At 31.1% G+C, this 24,797-nt stretch overlaps 1 protein-coding gene across 1 annotated transcript; it reads right to left on the reverse strand.

Moving 5' to 3' along the window:
* Nucleotides 1–460: 460 nt before the first annotated feature.
* Nucleotides 461–24,075, reverse strand: LOC119666840. Its single transcript, XM_038076120.1, has 10 exons — nucleotides 22,652–24,075; nucleotides 12,576–12,840; nucleotides 12,047–12,322; nucleotides 8,387–8,663; nucleotides 7,624–8,282; nucleotides 7,364–7,488; nucleotides 7,047–7,302; nucleotides 6,233–6,980; nucleotides 6,013–6,171; nucleotides 461–734 (listed from the first exon to the last, which is right to left on the reverse strand). The coding sequence occupies exons 1-10, from the start codon at nucleotides 23,603–23,605 to the stop codon at nucleotides 461–463; spliced, it is 3,993 nt and encodes a 1,330-aa protein (XP_037932048.1). The 5' UTR covers nucleotides 23,606–24,075.
* Between the last annotated feature and the right edge of the window lie 722 nt (nucleotides 24,076–24,797).

Below are 24,797 nucleotides of genomic sequence, written 5' to 3' on the forward strand. Positions count from 1 at the left end.
TCTAGATTCTACAAAACGAAGTGTAACTATTTACTACAAAATAGCGCTGCATACATGAACTTCAATTCTGGCCCCAAATTGATTTTTTATTTTTTTTTTTTGTTTGTTTGGTGTAACATATAGTCGACATTCCTATTCCCAAACTATTAACTTTAATAACAAAACACAAAAAAGTAGTTGCCATAGTGCAAAGAATGCGGCACTAAACAATAACAATAAAAATACAATACATATCTAAATACATTAAAATAGATAGACTATAGTATATATAATATCTGTATAAGTATGTTATGTATAAGTACAAAAGAAAACCTAGTGTACAAAAAAAACAAAAAAAAAGAAACACGACCGACAGTTAAGATATGTATCTAAATAATTTCGCTGCAACTGTTTATACCGCCGTTAAAATATGCAGTCAACAATCTGGCTAAGCAGCCAAAATGGTATAAACAATTTGGGGTTAGGAAGTCCAACTTCGTTCCGACTTCAGTAATGCGCGTACCGCTGCTGGCAATGCAGTCTTTGGCGTCTGGCCTGTTATTTGGTTGACTAGCAGCAGCCACCGCAATCGACAACAAATGCCAACAACGTTAGAAGTTCCATGGCATAAGCAATTTAACGGCACATTACAGGTAGATACGAATGCATCTACCAGCACGGAGTCATGCAAGTTATGGCGAGAATGCAACGACAACGCGGAGGCATGTTCTTGAAATTTATAAGCTAAATAGTTGCTGCATTTTAAATTTTTTTTTTTTTGTTTTTGATTCTATATTAATATTTATGGTTTTTTATGGTATAAACATTTTGCAGTAACTTTGCTAGACGTTAACGTTGGTCTAATCTTAGAGAAAGGTGCTACTCAATCTTCTCATGCCACAGTGCAGCAGTGAGTGGAAGACCTTTGTAAAATATTACTTTGTTTTTGTTTTTATTTTTGTTTTTGCTTTTGTATTGTTTTAGGCTAACAACAAAATTGGTAGTGATTGTAGCACACCTTTCCAATTTTGAATTCATAAATAAAATTTTTGCATAAATGGCAAATAATTTGCCGGCGCTTGCACTTGGCCAAAATAAGGCATCACCGGTCGCTCGCTCGCTCGTACGTACAACGAAATAATCAAATTTGCTGATAGACCCGAAAATGTCTATGAATTATAAAAAGTTTCTGTATAAAAATGTGAAAAACGATATTAATGCCGCCGGCCGGCCGTCGCTTGTTTGAAGCTTTTCAAGCCTCACAAAATCGTTTTGCAATGCAATATTTCTGTTTATTAGACGATTTTGTAACGTGCGGCCGCTGAAAGATGGTCTCTTCCGCGCCGGTGTCGGTGGGCAATGAATAATTTGTTTATAAACTGTGGAACGTTGATATGTTGTTGTTATGGCCAGAAGCATTTGGGAGCGCCAAAACATTCTCTGCGCCTCCTGCTTATTATATATTTGCGATGGATCCACTAAAGTTGGTGGTGAAAGGTCGTTTTGAATGTTTGCTTGTTTATGGTTGGCTTATCTATTTGGACTTTATTTTATTATTACTTTGTTTAACAACTTTGAGATAGTTCTTTATTTTTATTTTATTTTTATTTTTTTTTGCTTTTTTTGTTTTATTGTAATTTAATGCTATTGTTTTTTGTTTGTTGCATTGCTTATGCAAATTGCATTTATAACATTTTATGCATTTGCAATGTGTTACGCTCTGGTTTGTTTCTCACGTGCTTAACTGATTAAATAAATTATACTTCCAACTTCTCAACCGCTTGCAGGTTTCCGACATACTTTGTACTTAAGGTAATTGCATTTTTAAATAGAATGTAAAGCAGGTAACCTTATATTTTACAAGAATATATTGTAAAAGTACTTCTTTATGACTTAAAGATATTAACTATTCATTTTATTGCAACAACAAAACGGAAGTCCATTATAAACGCTAAGCAGTTGCGGCATACACTAGACAATTAAACAATTAATAGCCAATTTTTTCAAAGAAAAGCCACTAAAATTGTTATTATTTGGTAATATCGGAAATAGCTTTATGACCACCTGTTGAACTGAATAACGATAAAGTCTTTCATACTATTAATTAATGATGATAAAGCTTAAATGAGGTGTTTGATAAAATAAACCATTCACATATATTGTTAGTTTATAGGTCAAGGAGATTTTACATTGTTTGAAAATAAATTATATACTACGTTAATTCATCTATTTAATTTTGAAATTCTCAAGACTCTTATCATGTCTGCGCTACTGTATGGTATAGAAGCTTAGACAATTATCAACAGTGCATTCGATATGTTAAGAATATTCGACAGAAGAATTTAACTATGTTCCATTATGCATTGGCATTGGCAACTATTGAATTAGTTGGAACGATAAGCTGTATGAGGAATATCGCGACATTGACATAGTTAAGTGCATAAAAATTCAGTGGCTGCACTGGCTTGGTAATGTCGTGCGAATGGCAGAAAGTGCTCCGGCTAGAAAGGTGTTTGATTCGGTACGCATAGGTGAAAAATGCGGTAGAAGACGGTCGCATCTTCTGTGGAAAGACCAGATGACTAACAATTTGTGGGAGGTCGGTACTACTAATTGGAAACAGCAAGCAACTAATCATGCTAACTGGGGAAGGCTTCTCGACGCGGCCAAGTACGACTTACGCCTGTAATGGCAAACTAAGTAAGTAAATAAGTAATATTGGAATTCATTTCTTAATTGCATCCAAAGGAATTGCTTACAACTGGTAAAGCTGGCTTTTGATACAATATTGTATAAACTATTTAATATTAAAAACTCATTTAGTTCCTTTAATTTATTAAATATTACGAGTTATACTTCAAAAAATTAACGAATAGTTTTATTATAGTGTATAATCTTAAAAAAAGTGCCTAGCAATCATATAGTTTATTGGAGAAAATTTATAACAATATTCCAGGAATTGTAGGAAATGATTGTGATCCACTGATTTAAAAAGGGTAAACGAACAACGAACTGGGCACCTAAAAACCGCGTAAACCTACAATCCAAAAGAACACTTAACATATTAAACGCTATAATTTCTCACAGAAGCATTAAATATTGACAGGATTATTGCTACTACTATATGTATATATATACTATATGTATATGTATATATGCTATATACATTGGAAGTGACTTAAAAGGTGAAAAATTCAATATTATATCAATTAGCAAAACATTTATGTTGAACGGTGATTAATAATTCGAGAATTGATACTCAAAATTTGAACCAAAAATTATTTAACATCGCATGACTATTGATGGCAAAAACAGATCTATGATGATAACCCAAAAAAAATTAACATATCTGGCTAATCCCGACGTATTAGGGGTTACCCTGACTTATCAACATCAGCAGCATGTAAAAAATACTGGATCCAGAAGTTGTGGAACGACCATATTTGTAAGTTCTAAGTACAATTCAAGGCACAAATAATTCGAATAAAAAATCTTATATTCAAAATAATATATATAATAATATAGTAATATAGTTATATTTAAATAAAATTTAAATTTTGAGATTTTAAAAAAATATTACTATTAATAATTAATTTGAAAACAATTATGAAGAAATTCAGAACTTAAACATTTCCATAATCGAGATTAATCACTTTTATAAGATAAATTCTTTTACTAAATTAAATTAAAATAAAAGTATAAATATACAATAATTGAAATAGTTAACTAAAACCTTTCTGACAGAATCCAGAGTTGTTCAACGAGGTTACCTGCTTTGAAAGGTCACGACCTCGGTGTTCTAAAAACACACGTATGAAGATTATGCGCCAATAACCGCTTTATTCCAAATTCCAAAGACTTTCTATCGGCATTAATTTAAGTAATGTATTTGGCATAACTTACCCCTTGGTAAAGAGCAAGGCCTACCAATATCTCTGCTGATCTTTGGGTACACAGCACCCAGTATGTATACGCAGCTCCACACCAAATAAAGTAAAATATAATCACTCTAACCGCGTAAGTTTGGGTTTAAATACAGCCAACACGATATTTCCCACCTTGATTAATCAGGACAGCTGAAGCTGCGCGAACGGACTCCCGTGGAGGACTCACGTCTGTAAAGGCCAACTAAGTGAGATATACACATCCGGTCGAATGTCGTAAGTGAATCTCACTCACTACCATTTACACTCCAAACATTGTCTGTATGCTGCCGGAATATTAGGCGCCTCTTACAATAGATATACCTTACTTCAGTTATATTCTAACCCCTTCAGCATAGGGGGAAGAGCTTTCTAACAAACATCCATTTAGGATATTTCCAAATTTCCAAATTAGTGGTCTTTCGAGAATATTTATTTGGACATATTTTTGTCATATCACTTATTATGGCATAATTTTACTTATCAATTTTTTTTATTTATTTTAAGTATTTAAAATATTTATAAGATTTGGTATCTATTACATATCGAAATGTTAGTCATGATTATTTTATTTTGCATTAAATTAATAATTATTTACTACTTGGTGTTGCTTGGGTTAGAAGAATAAGACTGTTACGTTGAGCATTCGCCAATATAATTGCACAATAAATTATATAAATATTTCAATTGATTAATGAGTTTCACAATTAAATATTAATATCATTTTTTAAATATTATTTTATTAAAAATTATTTCTATTTTATTGCAACTTTAATGCAGTAGTACTATACATGACTTTCTCCGATTACTAAATAATATTATTTCACCTTTCATTTTTGAAATCCTGCTTCGAAGTTATCATTTTGAATACAATAAGTAAATTTTAATTACTTTTAATTTTTTTATTGAAATTATTAAATGCAATTTAAATAATTTACTGAGGAATTGATATTGCGAAGTGCAGTTTAACCACTAAATATAAATAAACTTTATGTACGAATACATTCAAAATTAGTGTGAGAAGCAGCCTTTGGCATATGAAAACCCACAAGAGAAGATAAAATGAGTTCAGCAAACTTCTCATGATTTGGCTTTGATCCAACATAAAACAAAACATTTTAAGTGGATTTTTTTGAATGCAGCATCCAATAAAGGGTGGAGCAGTCGAACACGACATACAACAGGCAGTGTCTTATCAATCAATTAACTAATTGACTTGAGAAAAAAGCATTTATCTGCAGAAATAAGAAACTCAATCAAATTTAAAAATAAAATTCTCAATGTATTTTTATTCGTTCAGAAGGTAAACAAATGGATTTCAAATTGCAACACTACAGATTTGGGTTAATAAGCTCTTTTATTGTCTGTTGTGGGTTAATAAACTATGGAGGTCAATTACTTATTTATATATAATAAATAATATTTTTGACGAAAAGCACGAATAGAGAATCACTGAGTTTAAGATAATGATTATTTTTATTCTTATTAATTATTATAATTAATAATTAATTAAATGATTAATTAATTTAAAAAATATTTAATAATAATTAATTATATTAAAATTAATATAATTATATTATAATTATAATATTTTATAATTACATTATAATTATAATATATTATAATTAATTACTATATCTTATTAATTATTATTTTGATTATTATTACCCCTCTTAAATTTGATAATTTATAATAATAATATTTATAATAAATGTATTTTCAAAATTAATTATGATAAAAGAAACTAATATTCTGTAAATAATATGTTATATTATTATTCATAATTTTTTAATATTTTATTTTTTTATTTATTATAAATTTTTTTTAACAATAAAAATTTTTTTTACTTTAGCCGTCGTTTTAATAAATTATAATGAAATTAATAAATGATTAATTATTTTTATTGAATTTCGATAAAAGAATTTGTTTTCCGTAGATAATATATATAATAATAGTTATTTATTATTTTATTTTATTTTTTTTATTATTTATTTATTTATTTTTATGAATTTTTTTTATTTGTATCATTCTTTATTTCACGATTAATATTTCTTTACTTTAAACCTCTTTTTATAGGTTTCAATAAATATATTTAATTCTATCTACTTACATGATACTATCTTTTTCCTTATTCTTGTTGTTGTGTACTTTTAATATAGTATTCAGTTCCTTCATAACATCACTGCTTTTACGGCTTAATTCCGGAAATAATTCGCTCTCGCCAATTTTATTTAAATCAGAACCACTGCGACTCCTAATTGAAGCCGACCTATAGAAGTTCATTAAAGCATAATAGTTAATGCATAAATTCACTTAATTTAACAACTTACCTATCAATAGAATCCAAACTACTGTTCATATCAAAATCCATCATCAAGTCATCAGAACAAATCGATTCACATGGAGATAATGTATCAAGTGATTCAGCGCGTTCCATTACTGCCTTTCTTAATGAAAGTGGTGTACGTAAGCTTAACTCTATGGCTTGCTGTAAAGCAGTGCGCGCCTTCGATTGACTCTTCAATGAACGCATAGAACCTGTTTCCATTAATGTAGGCGTATCAGTTTTCTCCTTACGTGATGCTAAACTATCACCACCATCTTGATGCTCACTATTAAACAACAAAGCTGGTTGATCGGCAATTTCATCATCGATTAAATTACCACAATCTGAGAGTGATAAGGAATGTGATGCATGTGTAGGTGTACCAGGTGATATTGGACTCCCAACTTCGAATTCAGGTGATATTTCATCTATATCCTTCTCTTGCAATTCTTCATTAATTTTATGTTTTTTCTGTTTGCATACTGCGTCTTCAGATTCTGTACTACTAACAAGACTATCAGTGGGTGAAGTCTCATCGTCTAATAAAAATGCGCTACCAGCCAAAGCCAGTTCTGCAAATTTACTCTCATTAAGTGCATCATAAAGTGATTTCGGACGTTCATTCAGATTTAATATATGTTCAGTACTCTCAGTTTTTGGTAAATCATCCAGCATTGTTTGATCTTCCAAATTCTCTTCCTTTGAATTATTGAGCATTTGTGCAGCATTAGGTACAGTTTCAGTTAATGAAGCTAAAATTAAAAAGAGTTAATGGCATTATAAATATATATATATAGGAGTATAAACAAAATATTTACAAATTGTGCTTATTTGCATTTCCGTATTGAGCATGCTTATGTCATCGTCATTGAGCTCCAACTGCAATTCCGCTTCCGCTTTTTGCTTGCGTTCATCCAAACGTTCCTGCACTTTATTACTATCCTCACTGCTGCTTATGCTTAGACTACTGCAATCTTTGACTGCAAGCGACTCGCCTGCGTTACACCAAGATGACATAATGGAACTACCAGGGGAAGATGTCTTACTGGAACATGTGTTAATATCTTTGAAAAGCTGCTGATACATTATGTCATTAAATATTTAAAACGAAATCTAAATGAAATTTATAACATACTTTGGCACTTTTTTCTGAAGCTGAGCGATCTAAATAGAGTTTCTCCTCATCTACGCTTTCACTTTCTTCAGATGGATTCCGTTGAATTTCATGACGAATGGCGCGTGATGTGGATTTAGGTTTTTCTACAATTTTAAAATTTTAAAATTTTAAAAATATCCATAAACTTTGGAATTTATGTTGATCAAATACAAAAGAGTTTAAAATTCTTAAGCCTTTCACTGTGGCACCTTTCATGTATTTAACATAAATTCACTTACCCAGTTCCACTCTCTGTCCACTCACATTTTTACGTTCATACGACTCACGACTTAAAACCGTATTCGAACGTATTAAGCCGCTCAAGGGCAATGGTACAGTTTGATTTTCTGCTGGTAATTTTGGTAATGCCAAGGGTTCTACAATTGAACTTGACTCGCTTGAAAGTGGATCATCCAAGTCACGTACTTCAAATTTATGCCTTCCATTCATTACCATTTGCAAATTGCGCGGTCGGCTGCGACTGCGCTTGGGCGACGAATGTCGTCCACCACCATTGCCACCTGCACTTGACGTAGAACTATCCAATGCCATATCCATGCTAGCAATGCCGGAGTCAGCTGATATCTCACGACTACCAGTAAAACCACGACGTGTGGTGTTTGCCATTTGCTTGGCGGTTTTCTGATCCATATGCTGTTGTGTTTGCACTGCAGTCAGTGGATGTGTTACTCTGTATACGATGGCATCTTTGGCGCGAGCCCCAGCGCTACCAAGTGCAGTTGCTGTTACAGGTGAAGGTGAAAACACGCTGCCTGGTGTGGTAGGTGTTGTTGCGCTAACACTTATAGCAACTGGGAACTCTGGCTTCGGTAGACTAACAGTGTGCAATGTAAACTTGGAGTATGTTGCAGGTGGTGCCCGTGGCGTAGGTCGTAAACTAAAAACGACGTGCAAATTACACAATTCAAAACAAATAGATAAGATTTTTTTTTTTTATTGCTAATAGATGCAAAAGTAGTTAGATAAAATTTAATTACTTACATTACATTCGTATGCATGCCTGTATTGATTACTCTGGGCTGATGCTGCTGATATTGTGCTGTGCTCATATAACCGGCACGTCCATTTGCACTGTGTGTCGGCTGTTGAAAGAACTGTTGACGTTGATATTCAATGGTACTATTTTGATTCAAATTGAATGTTAGCGTCTTGGGTTGTGTTATTTTTGGAGCTGCATCAGCGCTGCCTTCTTCTTGCTCTTCGGATTGATTTGATGTCAATGCACGACCTGCATGTGCGCTCTTTGAACGGCGTTTCACTTTAAATAAAAAATAATTCAATTACTGTTAAGTTCTTCGCTACTTTTTCCATTTTTATATCGTATCTACAGAGTGAAGAACAATTGCAATCATTGCAACATGAAGCAGCAGCAGATGAAAATTAATTTACAACATTAAATGGATTGCTGAGTGCTTCCAGAAGAAGAATTGATTTTAATTAAAAACTTTGAACTAAATTTTATTTTCTAATTATTTTATATATAGAGTTATTTTTTTATAGAGTTAAATATATTTAAAATGTCAACATACGTTAATATTTAATTTGAAATAAATTGATAATTAATAATATTTATTATTTAAATTTAAATAGGTGTGGTAGAAAGTGACTCCTGTCGACTCTGTCATGAGGAGAAGGAAACATCAGAAGATGTTCTATGCAACTGCACAGCGGTGGCAAGACGTAGACTCGATTACCTTAGAAGCGGGATCTTAGTACCAAGTCAAATAGGTAAAATCAAGCCCACAGCAATTACAAGATTTACAAATAGTCTAAAACTGTCCTAGTTTATGTGCACAATAGATCTTTTAGGTCGGGGTGCTTCATTAGCCTATTACTTATATAATAATAAATATTATTTAAATAAATTTTAATTTCAAATTAATATTTGAATTAAAAATATTCCTGTAGTCTAATTAATTATAGTTATATCTAGTTACAAAGTTATATTTTTGAATTACAAAAACTAAAATAATTCTGTAGTAAAGTAATAATGAAGTTATATTATATTAACTATATTTTATAATATAATAATAATTCTACAATACATATACATAAAGTAACACATATTTAGCTATATAGGCCGTGTGCGAGTTCGAGTAAATTGATGGCAAATTGAGGGAAATAGTAAATTATGTCGGTAAGGCAACAATTGTTGGTATTTACCGGAATTTCGAGTAGGGTAAATTATATAAAAATAGCTAAATTAAGTGTTATCATTGTGATAATTTTATAAGATAAATAAATAAATAAATTTGAAAACTTCTAACCAAAAATTATAAATAAGTGCAAAACATAAATAAATATTTACTTAAGTGCAGTGCTTAATCATTCTATTGTCTTTAAATCTAATCTTAATCTAAATCTAATTATATGAAAACATAATAAGACAGTAATTGAGAAAACAAAATAATGGTAGTAAAGACAATAATAGAGAGAAAACTAATAAATACTAAGCTGCATCTATTTAATTCTACCATTTTATTCTCCCATTAACTGCAGCAATAATTAAAAGTTGAGCTAGCGAAATTTATATTCAGTACAGCTCTTCAATTATCTAAAACATACCTTATCATTAAAACAATAGAACCACTTTGTTTGATTTAGTAATCTATGTGCCGATATCTCAATTACTTCATCATATAACATTACAATTATAAGTCAAATAAAATGACAGTAAAATTGCTATTCATACGATTAATACTCGTATTGAAACAATGGTTTTGAAATCAATGATTTTAATAGCAGTGGTTTCAATATAAACGGTTTCAATATTAAAGGTGTCAATATCAGTCATGTGAATAGGTATAAATGACATCAATAGGAAAGCAATTATAATTTTGATTACATTAAGAAGAACTATGTTAAATTTTTATAGCTAGAATTATATTGTATTTAAAGCAATTTCCTGATTAGCTGATTTAGGCCACGTTTTCTTATATGATACTTTACATCAGATCAATTATCTAACTATATCTAAGAAAGTAAGCAACCAAAGACAAAGCTGTTAAAAATAACAAACATACAGTTTCGTAGAATTTTTCGCTTAGATAATAATAGTATCGACTTTTTCTAATCTAGACCACTTAAAGATCTGTCAAATCTAATCTAATCTAGACCACACTATAATCTGTGATAAATATTTTGATGTGGTATGGCTGAGACTTTACTCTATGGATACCTAATATTAGTTGAAAAATATATGAAAAGATTATGAAAAGCATTGATGGACTATATGTTGCTTCGACAATTTTTTAACACGATACTCTTATGTTACAAATTAGGATCCGTGCTGAGTGTTTTGATACGACAAATCGAATACTAAGATAAGACTGCACTGGTTTGCTGCTTAAATAACAGTATTCTATTTGACAAGCTATATGTTGATTCTTTTTCATCATATCATCTTATAGATTTTCAGCTAAAAGCATTAAGAAATGGCAAACTATATTTATTCCATGGATGTGTTATTCCAGTAAGTGATACCTTCTGCTCAAAAAGTAGTAGGTATCACTTCTGTTATCCACAAATTTAAATTTTATTCCAAATTTATTTTATCTCCTTCAAAATATGCTCCTTCTGAAGCGATACACAAACGCCAACGCTTAACCCAATCTTCCATACACTTTTCGTAGGTCGTGCAGGTATGGTTTTTAGTTCCTTCGGTGAATTCTTTTTTACCGATTCAATCGAATCAAAACGTTTACCACGAAGGGGCAATTTGAGTTTCGGGAAAGAGAAAAAGTCGCATGGATCCAGATCTGGCGAATATGGTGCCTTAGCGATGACAGTGGTGCCATGTTTGATCAAAAAATCGCTAAATGCACTTGAGGTAGTCTCACATTAACAGCTGCTGTAAATAAACTAATTTACAGATGGCGCTCAAATTTGTACCATATGTCAAAAAAAGGTGTACCAATATAACAACAAAAAAACTTTTGAAAAAGGTCTATTAGTTAAGGAGTAGTTAACAAACAACAAAATCCGGATACTTTTTGACGTATAGAATAATATTATAAATACAGTAAAGTGTCGGAAAATGAAGTTAAATGGTGAACTGTATTATTGTATCCTAAAGCAATATACAATAATATGCATGTTACAGGAGAGGTGTGTATCCAATATACCACAGTGATTGAGAAATTTTATTAATTATTGATGACCTTTTCACTACAAAAAAATTGAGCTTGAATATTTCTATACTCTATTCCTTTCTCAATTCCTAAAATTTTTATACGACAAAAATAATTTGGGCTTAAGTTGAAGATACTGTAACAATAACCGTAGTAACAATTTTAATTAAATTTAAAATAAATCATAATTAATAAAACCTTTTACGAAATAGTTTCTAAACTCTTACTAAAAGCAGTAATTCATTTAATTAATTTTGTTAAGGTCAATTCAATTTCACACGTCAACATCCTTTCACATTTTTCTTATAGCTTCACTTAACCTCAAATATAAACCATATACTATACATATAACTATAATAAAACTTTAAAGGAAATACAATTGAATTTCTTTCTAATTCAAAAAAAAAAAATCTTTTTAACAATTAGATATGAATTCAATTCAATTCGTACACATCAATTTTCCAACTTTCTTTCATGTTTAAAAGATAAAAGTTTGACATTCAATACTTACGATTGCTCACTAATGGCTTTTGCTGACCACCCTCAGTTACAGTGCAATTATTGTTCTCCACATTTTCATGACTATCGCTGCGATATCTACCGGTAATGCCAGTGGAAGCGGGACGTGCCACATTGCAGCCACGATAACCGAAACGATTGCCTGCGCCTGGACGATTTGCTGTCTGTGACTGTTCCGGCACTCCTTGATTTGTTGAAAACTTTTGTGCAGACTTTCCACCGGCCGCAGCTGCACCCATCTTTTCAAAGTATACTTTGGGCATTGTGTCTGGTGTGCAATAGTGAAATAAATTTTCATATTAAAAAATTATGCCATTTAAGATGTCAAGTATTTAAACTTTAGCAGAAAAATAAATAATAATTCATGAAAACTGAAAAATCATAATTAATTTTGATTGTCTTTGAAGCACCTGTTGGATTGCACTGATATATACTCCTTCTATACACTCTCTTGGAGGGATTTAAATGTCTTTTGAGTGTCCTTATTATCACACTTCTATATTAATTTCATACTTTCTTACCTGAATTGCCGTTATCATCTTCGTGTATATTCTCAGTGGTGACAATTATTTCAGTATCTATCACAGCTCCTGTTGTTCTACCGACGTCATCGTCACTTATGTTATTGCACTTATCGTGCTTCTTCTTGCTGTCACCCTCGATAAGCTTTTTTAATTTTTTTGGTGTGGTGTTGAGTTTTTTGCGAAAACCAAAGGACATCGCTGTACCCTTTGTTTCAATGCTTCCTGCGCCTTGTTTTTTGCTTTTTTTACTTTCCGTTTGACCCTGCAATACGAGGAAAATTATAATTATTATAATTGTTATTGTAATGCAATATGTTTGCTAGAGCATTAACTTAATTACGTATTAAATTTTTATTTTTATTTTTAGTGCAGTTTTGCGACAGGTTTTAGGGAGTTCATTTTATCGACAGTTCAATGCACTGCGCAAAGCAAAATCAATTTTAATTGCTTAGTTTTAAACTACAGAACTGAAATATATTTCCTTTATTTAAAAATAATACTAATAAAATGATTAGCTGCCACACCTATTAGATAAGTGCGATTAAATACATTTTGAAAGAGAAACTTTTGGCCCATAGCAGCGCTTTTTAACTTTTTTTGTACAGTGGGTATTTATTATTTATGTTTAAGAACTACAGATTTATTTCATATGTATGTATATATATATATGGTTTAATGCGTTTCGTCATCTCCGAATAACTCGCCATCTGACACCAGATACCGGTTACCAGTTCCATCGTTCACATAAATAAAGCAAAGGAAAAGCTTAGGAAGAACTCAAGAATAGTAATACTACCAGTACTACCCACTTTCCATCGTTCACATAAATAAAGCTAAGGAAGAGAATAGGAAGAACTTAAGAATAGTAATACTACAAAAACGAATTCCATTAATGATGATCCTATAGTACTTGTACGATAAGTTGAATGTCATTATATTAGTAGGAAAAAAATCTATATTTGACACGAGCTCATGAAAAGGTTCACCACCACAGTTGTGCAAGAAGTTCACACTTCTCTGATTTGATTTTATTGTCTGTTATTTGACTTTATTGTCAGAATGTGAAAATAAAAACTCGTTTGTTCATAAATATAGGCTTAATGAGTCAAATATTGTACTCAAGAAAGTTGAATCCATTTTGGTGAGGAATTTAACACTTGTTATAAAATTTTTTGATACCAGATAATTATTAAATTAAATATAGAAGGATGTAAGTTTGTTTTTAATATAAGTTTAAGGTTTTAAGCTATATGTTCATGTGTATAATAACATAGTATTAGTTCACAACTAACTCCCAACAAACTCTCCAGATACCACTTGCGAGACTCAGAATTACTATTTGAATCTTCGGAATGTAGTCCCTGGCTTAAAAAGATAATATCTTTATTATACATTATCATATTCGAATGAAGTGATACATAATAACTGTAGTAATTGCATTCTAAACAGAAAACTTCAGTACGTAGTATATGTCTTCGTGCTGATAGTGTAGGTTTGTCTTAATCGCGTCATGGATTATTAATTTATCATTAACACAATGATTTAAGGAGATCATAACTCCTTTTGATTGCCCTCTTATTTAAGTCATCAACAAAATAGTTATATAATTCAATTGAAATCAAATAGGCAGGTCATGATACGAACTGCGTATAGCAGTTTTTCATTCATCACTGTTGTTAAGAATAGAATGCATTATAAATATATTAATTGACCTCTTAAGGTCATTAGAAATACAGTGGTATTTTTAAATTTAAATGAAGCACCGGATGGAATATTAAACAAGTAACATTTTTTTGTATGTACTTATAAACATTTCTTTTTAATATAATTTACCTTTTCACTGAAGTACTTATATAGTTTATTATATATATATTTTATTTGTGAGGTCTTCAGATGAAAGTAAAGGTTACTACAAATTTACCGTTTATAGAAAAAATCTTTATTTTGAGAAATGCATCTATTAAAGCTTATAGTATACTGGTGCGATTAAACTCACATCAACACAACTAGATGAAATAAAAAATGGAACTACATAAACTGCATCTACGAATTATGTATACGTCCTATTATAGAAATAAAATAGAGAAGATTTATCACGTTCATTATTCGGCAGTAGAACACAAATTAAAATATAAAAAATATTCATTGAATATATATTATAGTTATTTTTCTACAATGGAGTTCTAGTTCTATTTAAGCTGTTATAGTCAATTTCATTAAGAAACGCTACTGAAAAACAACAAATTACGTAGTATATAAACAGTTACAACCGGTTTTACGATATATATTGTTTTTGTCACTATCCCTGTTTATTAAAATTGTTCAACTGAAAAGTTTTAGTTGTGACAAAATTCTTCATTACTCCCAACCGCTATTTAGAAATAAAAATCTCAATGCTAAGAACAGGAAACTGATATATAACCAAATGATTCGTCCGTCACTTTTGTATGGTTGTGTAGCGTTTAGCAAAGCTTCAAACACTACTATTCACCAGCTAGAAATTGCACAAAGCCAGGCTCTGAGAAGACTTTTCAAAGTTCCATGGTACATTAGAACGAATGACATCCTCAAGGATCTCAATATTGATCCCATCAAAAAATATATAAAGGATAGAGCCCTGAAATTATTTGCGAAAACGGACAGACTTATCAACACCGCGTTATCAAAATTCAGAATGGTTACAGGCTCCTCGGCGAGGTATGCAGATCTGAGGTCAATTATTGCTTAGTCAGATGAAGTGAAAAACAATAATCTAGTCAAGGTGTAGAGAGAGGTTTTAAAGAAACCTCGAGTTAAAAAAGAGTATAAGTGCTTAAATGCACTAGCTCAAAACAGCTTCAACATAATAATAATAAATAAATACTGGTTTTATTTCGGAACACATATAAATCATGTTTTTAAATTGAAATAGTTGCGAGGTTACTTATTTTATAGTATTACTTGAGTTGTTAAAAGCTTGTTTGAACCTAAATAAAAATTTTTCAATAGGTTTTTAAGTTTTATTTTATAAAGTTATATTCTATACAAATGTCGCCGACATTTCAAAGTTTATTTGACTTCTTCCATAGAACGCAGAATTATTTTTGTATAATTATTTTAATCTCAATTATATTTTTTTTGAATAAAATTCTCTTACTTTTAATTTATATATATTCATAGAAGATTAAAGATAATTTTACACATAAAATAAGTAATACTGTGTTATTATTAAAAACCTTTTTGACATATATAACAATTTTCATCTACAGACAAACTTTTAAAACTATTACAACATAACGTACTTAAAGACCTCATATCCTCATATTCTAAACACTTCAACTCATATCCTAAACATTAAGAGTATTAAAGACATAAGAAGACGATATTCCTAATCGCTACACTTATGTAAACAAAAGCATTAACCTATACCCAATAGAGAAATGTATATTTGCTGACATAACTATATATACTATATAACTATATAATGTAATATAATGTACGTTATTATATATTTATTCATCGAAGTAATAAAATGTGTGTTTAGTAAAATCTGCCTTTCAACGATTTCGGAGCAATAAAACGTAATTTCGTCAACAGGCGCACGCGATGTTGCAAGTTTGATGATTCATACATTGGACGTACTATGTACCTCATATGGTACTACCACAACACCGCTATACGAGTAACACCGCAATATATAATCGTATATTGCCAAAGTGGAATAAGAGCCCGGAATATTTGCATATCTTTATACAGGGAAAAAAAAATTGCAATATCAAATGCAAATAATCAACCTAAGATGCACTCAATCCACAAAACAATAAAGATTTCCTTTCAGTGTTTAACATATGAATATATTTCTAAACAAATATAATCCACAGCGTAAGTGGATTCCATTTTATGTATGCGTTCAGTTGTATGTAAGTACACCCATGCGACTTTTCCGGGTACACAACGACTGAACTGCAATTCGCTAGGTAATTCGGTAAATGTTCGAAGCATTATAAGCAAAAGAAAATTAATTTAATTTACCATAATTTCGCCTTCTTCGTCTAAAGCAGTGAAATTTATGATTTCGACGTCGTTATCATTGATTTGTTGCTCTATTTCAAGCTCCTCGTATGCTTCCAAACTGATAACGAGGTTTTCACATTCATCCATCTTGTATATTAATTCTTAGTTGAGTTGCCCCCTTTGTAGGCGGGCCTTAGTATATTGAATTTTCGTCTTCGCCGTTTTTATGACAATTTGTGCAGCAAAAGTTTTCAAAAATGTCTTTAAGATTTATGCAAAAAAATAATTGCTTAAGTTAAATGGCGAAAAATGCCGTAATTCACGCACTTGACATGATTTCCAGATGCAAAACTTTAGGTTGAAATATCTCCAAATACAATTATTTTGACGCACTTTTCGCCTTCAAGCACATGAAAAGTCCTTGAAAATAATTACACAGTTTATTCACTTTTTGTGTAATAACACAACTTTAAATAAATCTTTAATAACAATTATTTATTTACTTATATGACTGCTTCTTAATTTGCAATTAATTAGATAAAACAGTTTCCATTAAATTAAGTTTTTATTTGCAAATTTCTTATTAAAATTTTTCACTTTCAGATGCCGTCTTTGTACTTGCGACGTCACACGGAAAAACAATTGTGGTGTGGAAAATCTGCGTTGTTCTGGTCGAATCGTTTCAAGTGTTTTGTGGATTCAGAAAGTGAGAAGTGGACATGCGCAGTTCTGCGAAAATAACCAAAACATTGGGCATTTCGTTTTGACGTTTGGCGAATAATCAATAAAACCTTTACTGACTGGAGCGACATCTATTGACTGAATTTAGTTTACATTTTAAGGGTTGATTTTATGATAACAAAAAATTAGGGGTTTGTGCGAACAGTGTTAGCAGAGCAGAAATAATAACTTTTCAAATTTTCCGTGAGGGTTGGAAAAACCATAAACATTCTAAATATTAGGGTTGGTTAGGGTATAAAGAAAGACAGTTACGAAGGCTGTTTGAATTAAATATTGATGCGAAAAAAAAAATTAAATAACATTTTAAAAAAGTTTATGTAGTCCATTTATTTAAAAAAGTCTACTAAACAAAATTGAACTACATACCAAAAAGAAGATGAAACTGGTTTTATAAAGTATCTTGTAGTTAACCCACTATCTTCCTTTATTGAAATTCTCTATTCTAATAATAGCTGTCTTAAGTAAATGAAAAAAAATTACGCATTTTGAAAAATAGTCCAATTTGATAAAACTCTTACTTCCTTATATAAAATTTATAATATATAATATAACAAAAAGAAAATATGATTCTAATTTCTGAAGACCCCGATCTGGCGAAGGACTTAATTAAGTAAGGTTGCTTGTTCTAAATTTGTCCATGAATACATTGTAGTTTAGATATCGAATTTATATCGAGGTTTGAAATTCTTTACTAATAAAAACTATATATACTATCTAACGGAATTAATATACCTATGCAGTTTTTGCAGTTCTCACATAAATACCTGGTAAAAACTAGTAGACGTTTCAAATGACCAGTTCGTCTATTTGTTGTTGGTGGTTTTAATGCAAGGTTTCCAACTTTGCATTCCACATCTGGAGAATTCAACTACAATGTATATAAAGAAATGAAAAAGCTTGGTCAGAATACGCAACTTTACCTAAATCCGTAATTAAATCGGAATGCCCCCAAAAATAAAAATCATATTATCATATTTTAAGTTTGACGGAATAAGCTACTAAATATTTATAATGGCAATCCATGAATTCTAGCGTTAACGGGAAAAAATCGTGGCATTCCTTTAACCATCACAGAATTAGTTAAAGATAACGATTACACTGACGATATATGGCTTCTGTCGAAAAACAAACAGACATGCAATCTAGGCTGGAAGATCTTTTAGAAAACTCTGTACCCTTTTGTGACATGCAAATTAAAGAAACTTCCAACTTAATATAGATTGAATCGAGAATGTCAACTTTTTTAAATACCTAGACAGTGTGATTTCGGCAGGGGACAGCGCCAAAAAAGACTTTGTGGCACAGATCGGGAGAGCCTGGGCTGCTTTCGCACAACTGCAGAATACATGGTGCTCATTCACTGTATCCATCAAAACTAAGTTGCGCATATAGAAATCAAATGTACTACATCCGCTATGTACGGGTGCGAAATATGGTTCTACACAGGCGCAATAATAAGTAAGCTAAAAAGCTTTATCAATCGTGGACTACGCCACATACTTAGAATATGGTGGCCCTATGTAATTACTAATCAAAAACTTTACCAAAGATGCAACATGGATCCTGTGATAACTTTTGTTAGGTATCGCAAATGGAAATGAATTAGCTACACACTACGTAAGAATCCCTCTGAGATCTGCTACTAAGTCCTCGACTAGAACAGGAGGAGAACATTGTTAAAAGAAATTGAAATAATCGGAAAATCTTGGGGCAAAATTAAGCATTTAACTCACAACTACGCGCTATAAAGATATTTTGTTGAGGCCCTATGCTCCAATAGGAGTTAAAGAAGAATAGATAATCAAAAAGAAGAATAGGTGACTGTATCTGTTAAATTGACACGTCAAAGAAGTAAAAACCGTGCTATCATTTTTTATTACAATATAAAAAATATTTGATTATTTGCGAAAAAAGTTTTATAAAAAACGAAACAATATATGGACAGGTGGAAATACATAATATATATATTAGGTTTTTTTAAAACATATTGAGTAGAAAAAGAACATTTACCGAGGAGTGCATATAAGAAGTGGTTTTATTGCCAGCTTTTACCCAAACTTTATTTCCATATTGCTTGCACTGACTACTATTGTTTAACATTTGTGCTTTCTAAAAAATAATAATCTATTATTATATCATTATAATTTATTATATGCAAACATACATCTTCGCATAATTGCAGTTTGATGCGCTCTCTAAATATCTTACGAACTGTAAATAAATCCATTGGCGAATCAATTAATCCAAATATCTTCTTCAAGTAAAATCGAATAAAAAGTCCCCTTTCGAAACCGACGTGTTTTTAGTAATATCGGGATATATTTATCTACACAAACACTATTTTATTACTCAAAAATAATATGAAGTTTTGTAAATAAATGTGTACTAAGTTTAAATATTCTGTTTCAAAATATTGCTTACATATATACCTACTAATGTATTCCTAAGAAGTCATTAGATAAATTCAGTTATTTTCTAAATATTGTTCAATGAAAAATTTAAATGAAAAGGGAAAAAAAGAAAAAATCAGTAACTAATCTCACTTCTACATTCATTTTGTACTTTTCTTCTTTTTTGTGCTCTTCCTTTGAGTACGGAAATCTCTAAACACAGCATCGTTTCCTAATATGTAGATATCCCAAATGGTTACAATATATCCTTACAAAAACCGTTTGAATATTCGAACAGGAACAGAAAAGAATGAAGCTTATTAAGGAAAGGATGTTGACAATTCTAAAAAAAAATTCATTTGTTTAGAGAATATGCATAACACCATGTTCGATACGAAATCTTGAAAAATAAAAAATTTATATAGTTTATGAAAAATTATGCTTTTCAGTTGCCTAACTAATTGCTTAAATGATTGTTCTACAAAATTAATTTTAAAAAAAGATACATTACAGTTGTACCAACTAAGCGAGTTATACCATTGTAAATACTTTCTAAATACTTTCAGAACATCAATATGAAAGTGTCACATAAGAGGATCCTGAACACTGTAATAGTTATTACAGTAAAAACTTGTTGGCTATCTCTAGTAACGTTCTTAGCTAAAATTATACTACCACACATACTAAAAACAATCAACAGAATAGTTCATAAAAATATGTTCGAATTCTATGAAAACCACAAATAATATATTCATCATATCAATGTTGTCGTCATAGTGTTTCAGCAATATAATGAATTTATAAAATATGTTAGTGCTATTTTTATCAGCTTTAATAAGACATTTATTGCCATCCTTAAAGCACTTTGAGAAACGACAAATATCGCTTATACAAATCTTAATTGTCGAGGATTTTACTATTTTCAATCCAATTCGATTTGTGATGTCATTCACAGAAGACTAGTATGTCCATTAATACTTCGAGTTCGAGAACTTCAGGGACAGTCGAATTCGAATATTTGCATCGAACACTTTGGAAATGTCCTCGAACAGTTAATCTTGCTTTATGTTTCATTTTATTTTCATTTTTTTTTATAAATATGTGAATATGTACAAAGTATTCGAAGTCTTTGAAGTATGAGGTATTCGAAGTATGAACAATTCGAGGCACAAATACAAGCATATTCGAAGATTGAATTGCTGAAATTTGTAAACATTTCGATTAATTTTTATGTAAAATACTAGTACATATCACAACCATTACTATGCATCTTCATTACGGATAAAAGAAAATATTGCCATGTTAACCAATACATAACAATAACGATATTCAATATCACTGTTTCGCATACCTGGAGTACTCGGAATATGAAATCTATATTTGAAACAGTTGCACCCTAAAAGACTAACTAGGCAGCATCACACTTTTAAATATCGGGCTAGAAAATATAATTCAGTAATATGAACTACAGTAAGAAATAGTGGGTAGCCCATGATTACACCTCTATCTTTGTACCGTTATTAACAATAAGTGATGAAAACCCAAAGTGTTAACATGAACTATATTAGTAGCGTGGTTACAGAGAAAATCAATGCGAATTGATGATTTTGATAATGTTCATGTTGCATTAACAAAGCTTTAATGGCTTGGATGCACTATGAAGCATTTGTCGCTCTCCGGTAGGGCCAACAACTGAGCAAAAATATTGTAACACAGAAACAAAAGTAAAATGAATAGCATCGTTGATGTAGCGAAATGTCAGATAGGAAAACTGGGAAAGTAAATTAGTATCTAAATTCTTTTGTAGTAATGGATATTTTCAGAAATAAATAAAATAATCCGAAGAGTACATATGGAGATGCAGACGAAGACAACGCTGAATACACCATCTTCCAATGCAAGCGATGGAACACCAAAAGAGCACCACTTCAAACAATATTCGGTAAAATAAACGCCGAAAATATTACAACGAAGATACTATCTAAAGAAAACTGTTGTGCCATAGACCGATTCAATACGATCATACTCAAACGGATTTATGGTCTACAAAAGTGATAAAACAAGAACAGCTAAAGAACTAGCCTAGCAGCCTGAATACAGAGAAGAAAAGTACAACAAATGACCAAAATATCGCCTACCTAAAAGTATTTACAATTAAGTTTCATGGTAAAGATGGTCTGGCATATGAGAAGGACTGTATTTAGACCGTGCAAAACAGACATACCACTATTATGATTACATAGCTATGCGTTGATTGGGTATTTTTAAACCTCTTAACTGAACAAAAAAAAAAGAACTTGTCGCTCTTCGTAAGTGGCAAATTATGTCTTCATGAACCAAGAGGATGTTAGAAGCGCTATGTTTCACTATAAAAAAGGGGCCATCAGAAGGTAAATAATCTTTTAAATCTAATTTAAGGGGCACACCGATTTAGCAACTGACTTTAGTAAAGTTAGTTATTTTCAGCAATTTCTTTTACTACGCTTTATACCAATATAGGTCACTTCTCCATATGTGTATAGACCTCTAAAATTATCAGCATTTTACATTGATTATAGTCAGTAACATAGAGAAGCCATCTAGTGCTATTAGCAACGAGCTGTTGTTGATTTTTAAACAAATAATTCCAACTAATAACCCGAGGTCTTGAAAACTAGACTATACTGAGATACATAGTAGTAGTAAAAGTTGTTCAGAATAGCTGACTTTATTAAAAACTGTTGTCAGATAAGGACGCCATGAAAAATCAGTATCGTGCCTAACGCATATTTATATATAATAGCATATATGCATATCCATAGTAAATTTTTGAAATCCTTTGACATATTGACATATTTTGCTTGAAGAAAAACAACTATTTTTGAACTCCAGTCTTATCACTAAGTATTAAATGAAATTGAATTACCCCTTTTTTATATATTTTTATAAAAATCCAGTTATAAGACTTACCTCCTCATTATCCTCGTAGATGAACACACAATTGACTTGTTCCACATGAGGTTGAGGGGAATTGACATCGACGTAACCATATTCGTAGTCGTAAGTTAACCAGTCCAACACTTTGGCATCTCGAACATTTGATTTGCCAAAAATTGTTGAATATTTAAAATTATGAAATTTTTGTTTATTACGATTTTTACTGTTTTTATCATTTTTAACGCCAACAACATTTGAGTGTTGTATGTTCGCATTGCTCTCTGCATCAGCAACAGCAACGATTTCAAGAGTTTTACTTTTTGCATTAATTTGCTGCACTTGCAATTCATGTTGTTGTTGCTGTTGTTGTTGTAGTTGTGTTTGATGTTTCTGCTGCTCTTTATGTTCTAAATGCTGTTGATGTTGTTGATGTTGGTGATGTTGGTGATGTTGTTCATGTTGTTGATGTTTCTGCTTTTGTGTTTGCAACAACCGCAAAAGTGGCAAGCCATGTTGTTCGGCATTTAACCTATTAGTAGAACTGTGGTTGGTATTATTAACATCAACGACATGATTTGCAGTTTGTAATGGGGCCGCGTATCGTTGTCGCTGCTCAATTAATTCGCAGTCATCCACCATTTTGCTATTGAACGCATTGGCAGCAACATTGTAAATCTCTGTCGTTGTCAATTGAGATGATTTGTTCTTCTTAGATGTTTGCAATATCTGCGATTGTTGCTGCCATTCCTCTTGCTGTTGCTGATTTTGCTGTGATGCTTGTTCATATTGTTCCTGTTCATTGTGGCCACAGCCAACCTTCTTACTGACGTAGTAATACTCACATAATTGATTTCCATGTTCATCCTTCAGTGCAATATATTCTGTACTTTCAGCGAATTTACTCCAAATTTGGTTGGCTGTTGCCAAATCCTTCTCGGATATTGCAATTGTTAGTAGCGATGGATGCTTTGAAACACACTTGCCCATAAGAGCAGCGTAACGTTGAAATGTCCTTGTTTCTGGTGGATTTCGAGTGTGTCGTTGCAGTTCTACTCACTGCTATTGTCGTTTAATTTTCTGTTACTGAAATCACCGTGATTTTTTGCTTTAATTGTGACGTTGTCAATGGTTTGTTTGCTAATGTTTGACTTCAAGTGTAAAATTCTTCACACTGCTAGCTTACAATCTTTTCAGTTTTCCAGCTTCTTCGATTTCATTTTTGGCGCCGGCACTGTTTCCACTTCTCGGTTTCTATTTTCACGTATGCAGTGTTGGCAACAGCAGCTCTGTAATTTACTCAGATAATTTGATAAGAAATACTAATGTACTAAGCTGTGGCTTGGTTTCTCGTTTTTTATTTTATTACTTGTGGTAATTTTTATTTGTCTTGTAAATATTGGCATTAGACTAGAATCTCTGCATTTTTGGGTCAACGTCAAGTGTCATGAGATATCTTTTTTATCTAAGAAATAAATGAAAAACGTAAAAAAATATTTTAATAATAGAAATATATAAAGAAAAAGTAAATTCAAAGACTGAAAAAAGTTATACGATTTACAACAAAAAAGCTTATTTAATTTTATTACTTTATTTAAATATGAAATTTATAAGCACATAATATATATATATGAATATTAAAGATCAGTTAGTCGGTACGTACCGTAGGAACTCAACTCAAAGCGAAATGTACCACCAACTATACCTATGTATTTAATAGGAATGAAATAAACAAAGTTCGCCGCTTTTATTTATTTCGTTCCTATCAAATACACAGGTATGGTTGCTTGTGCATTTCGCTTTGGTTTAGGTTCGCTTAAGTTCTTACGGCACGTTCCAACTAACTGAGCCTTTAGTCGTGTTTCAGCACACATTGATCTGGATCTTCTTTGCTGAAACAAAACGAATCATATGTGAAAGTATTCACAGTATTGTTCATAAAATTTTGTTTGAGTTTGTACGAATAATTTTGGCGATAAAAGAATAATTGAAAAAATTTTAAAAATAAAAAATACAAAATATGAAAAATAATAAAAAAATTTAAATTCTACTAAAATGTTTTTATTTATTATTTATTCACAATTTAACTTTAATTTCTGCAGTCAATAAATTAAAATTGGCGAATATATAGTAGAATAATCAACAACAGGAGGACATTCTTATAGAAAGTTTTCAAAGAATC

This window comes from Teleopsis dalmanni, chromosome 1 (assembly GCF_002237135.1).
Source record: "Teleopsis dalmanni isolate 2A chromosome 1, ASM223713v2, whole genome shotgun sequence".
Lineage (NCBI taxonomy): Eukaryota > Metazoa > Arthropoda > Insecta > Diptera > Diopsidae > Teleopsis > Teleopsis dalmanni.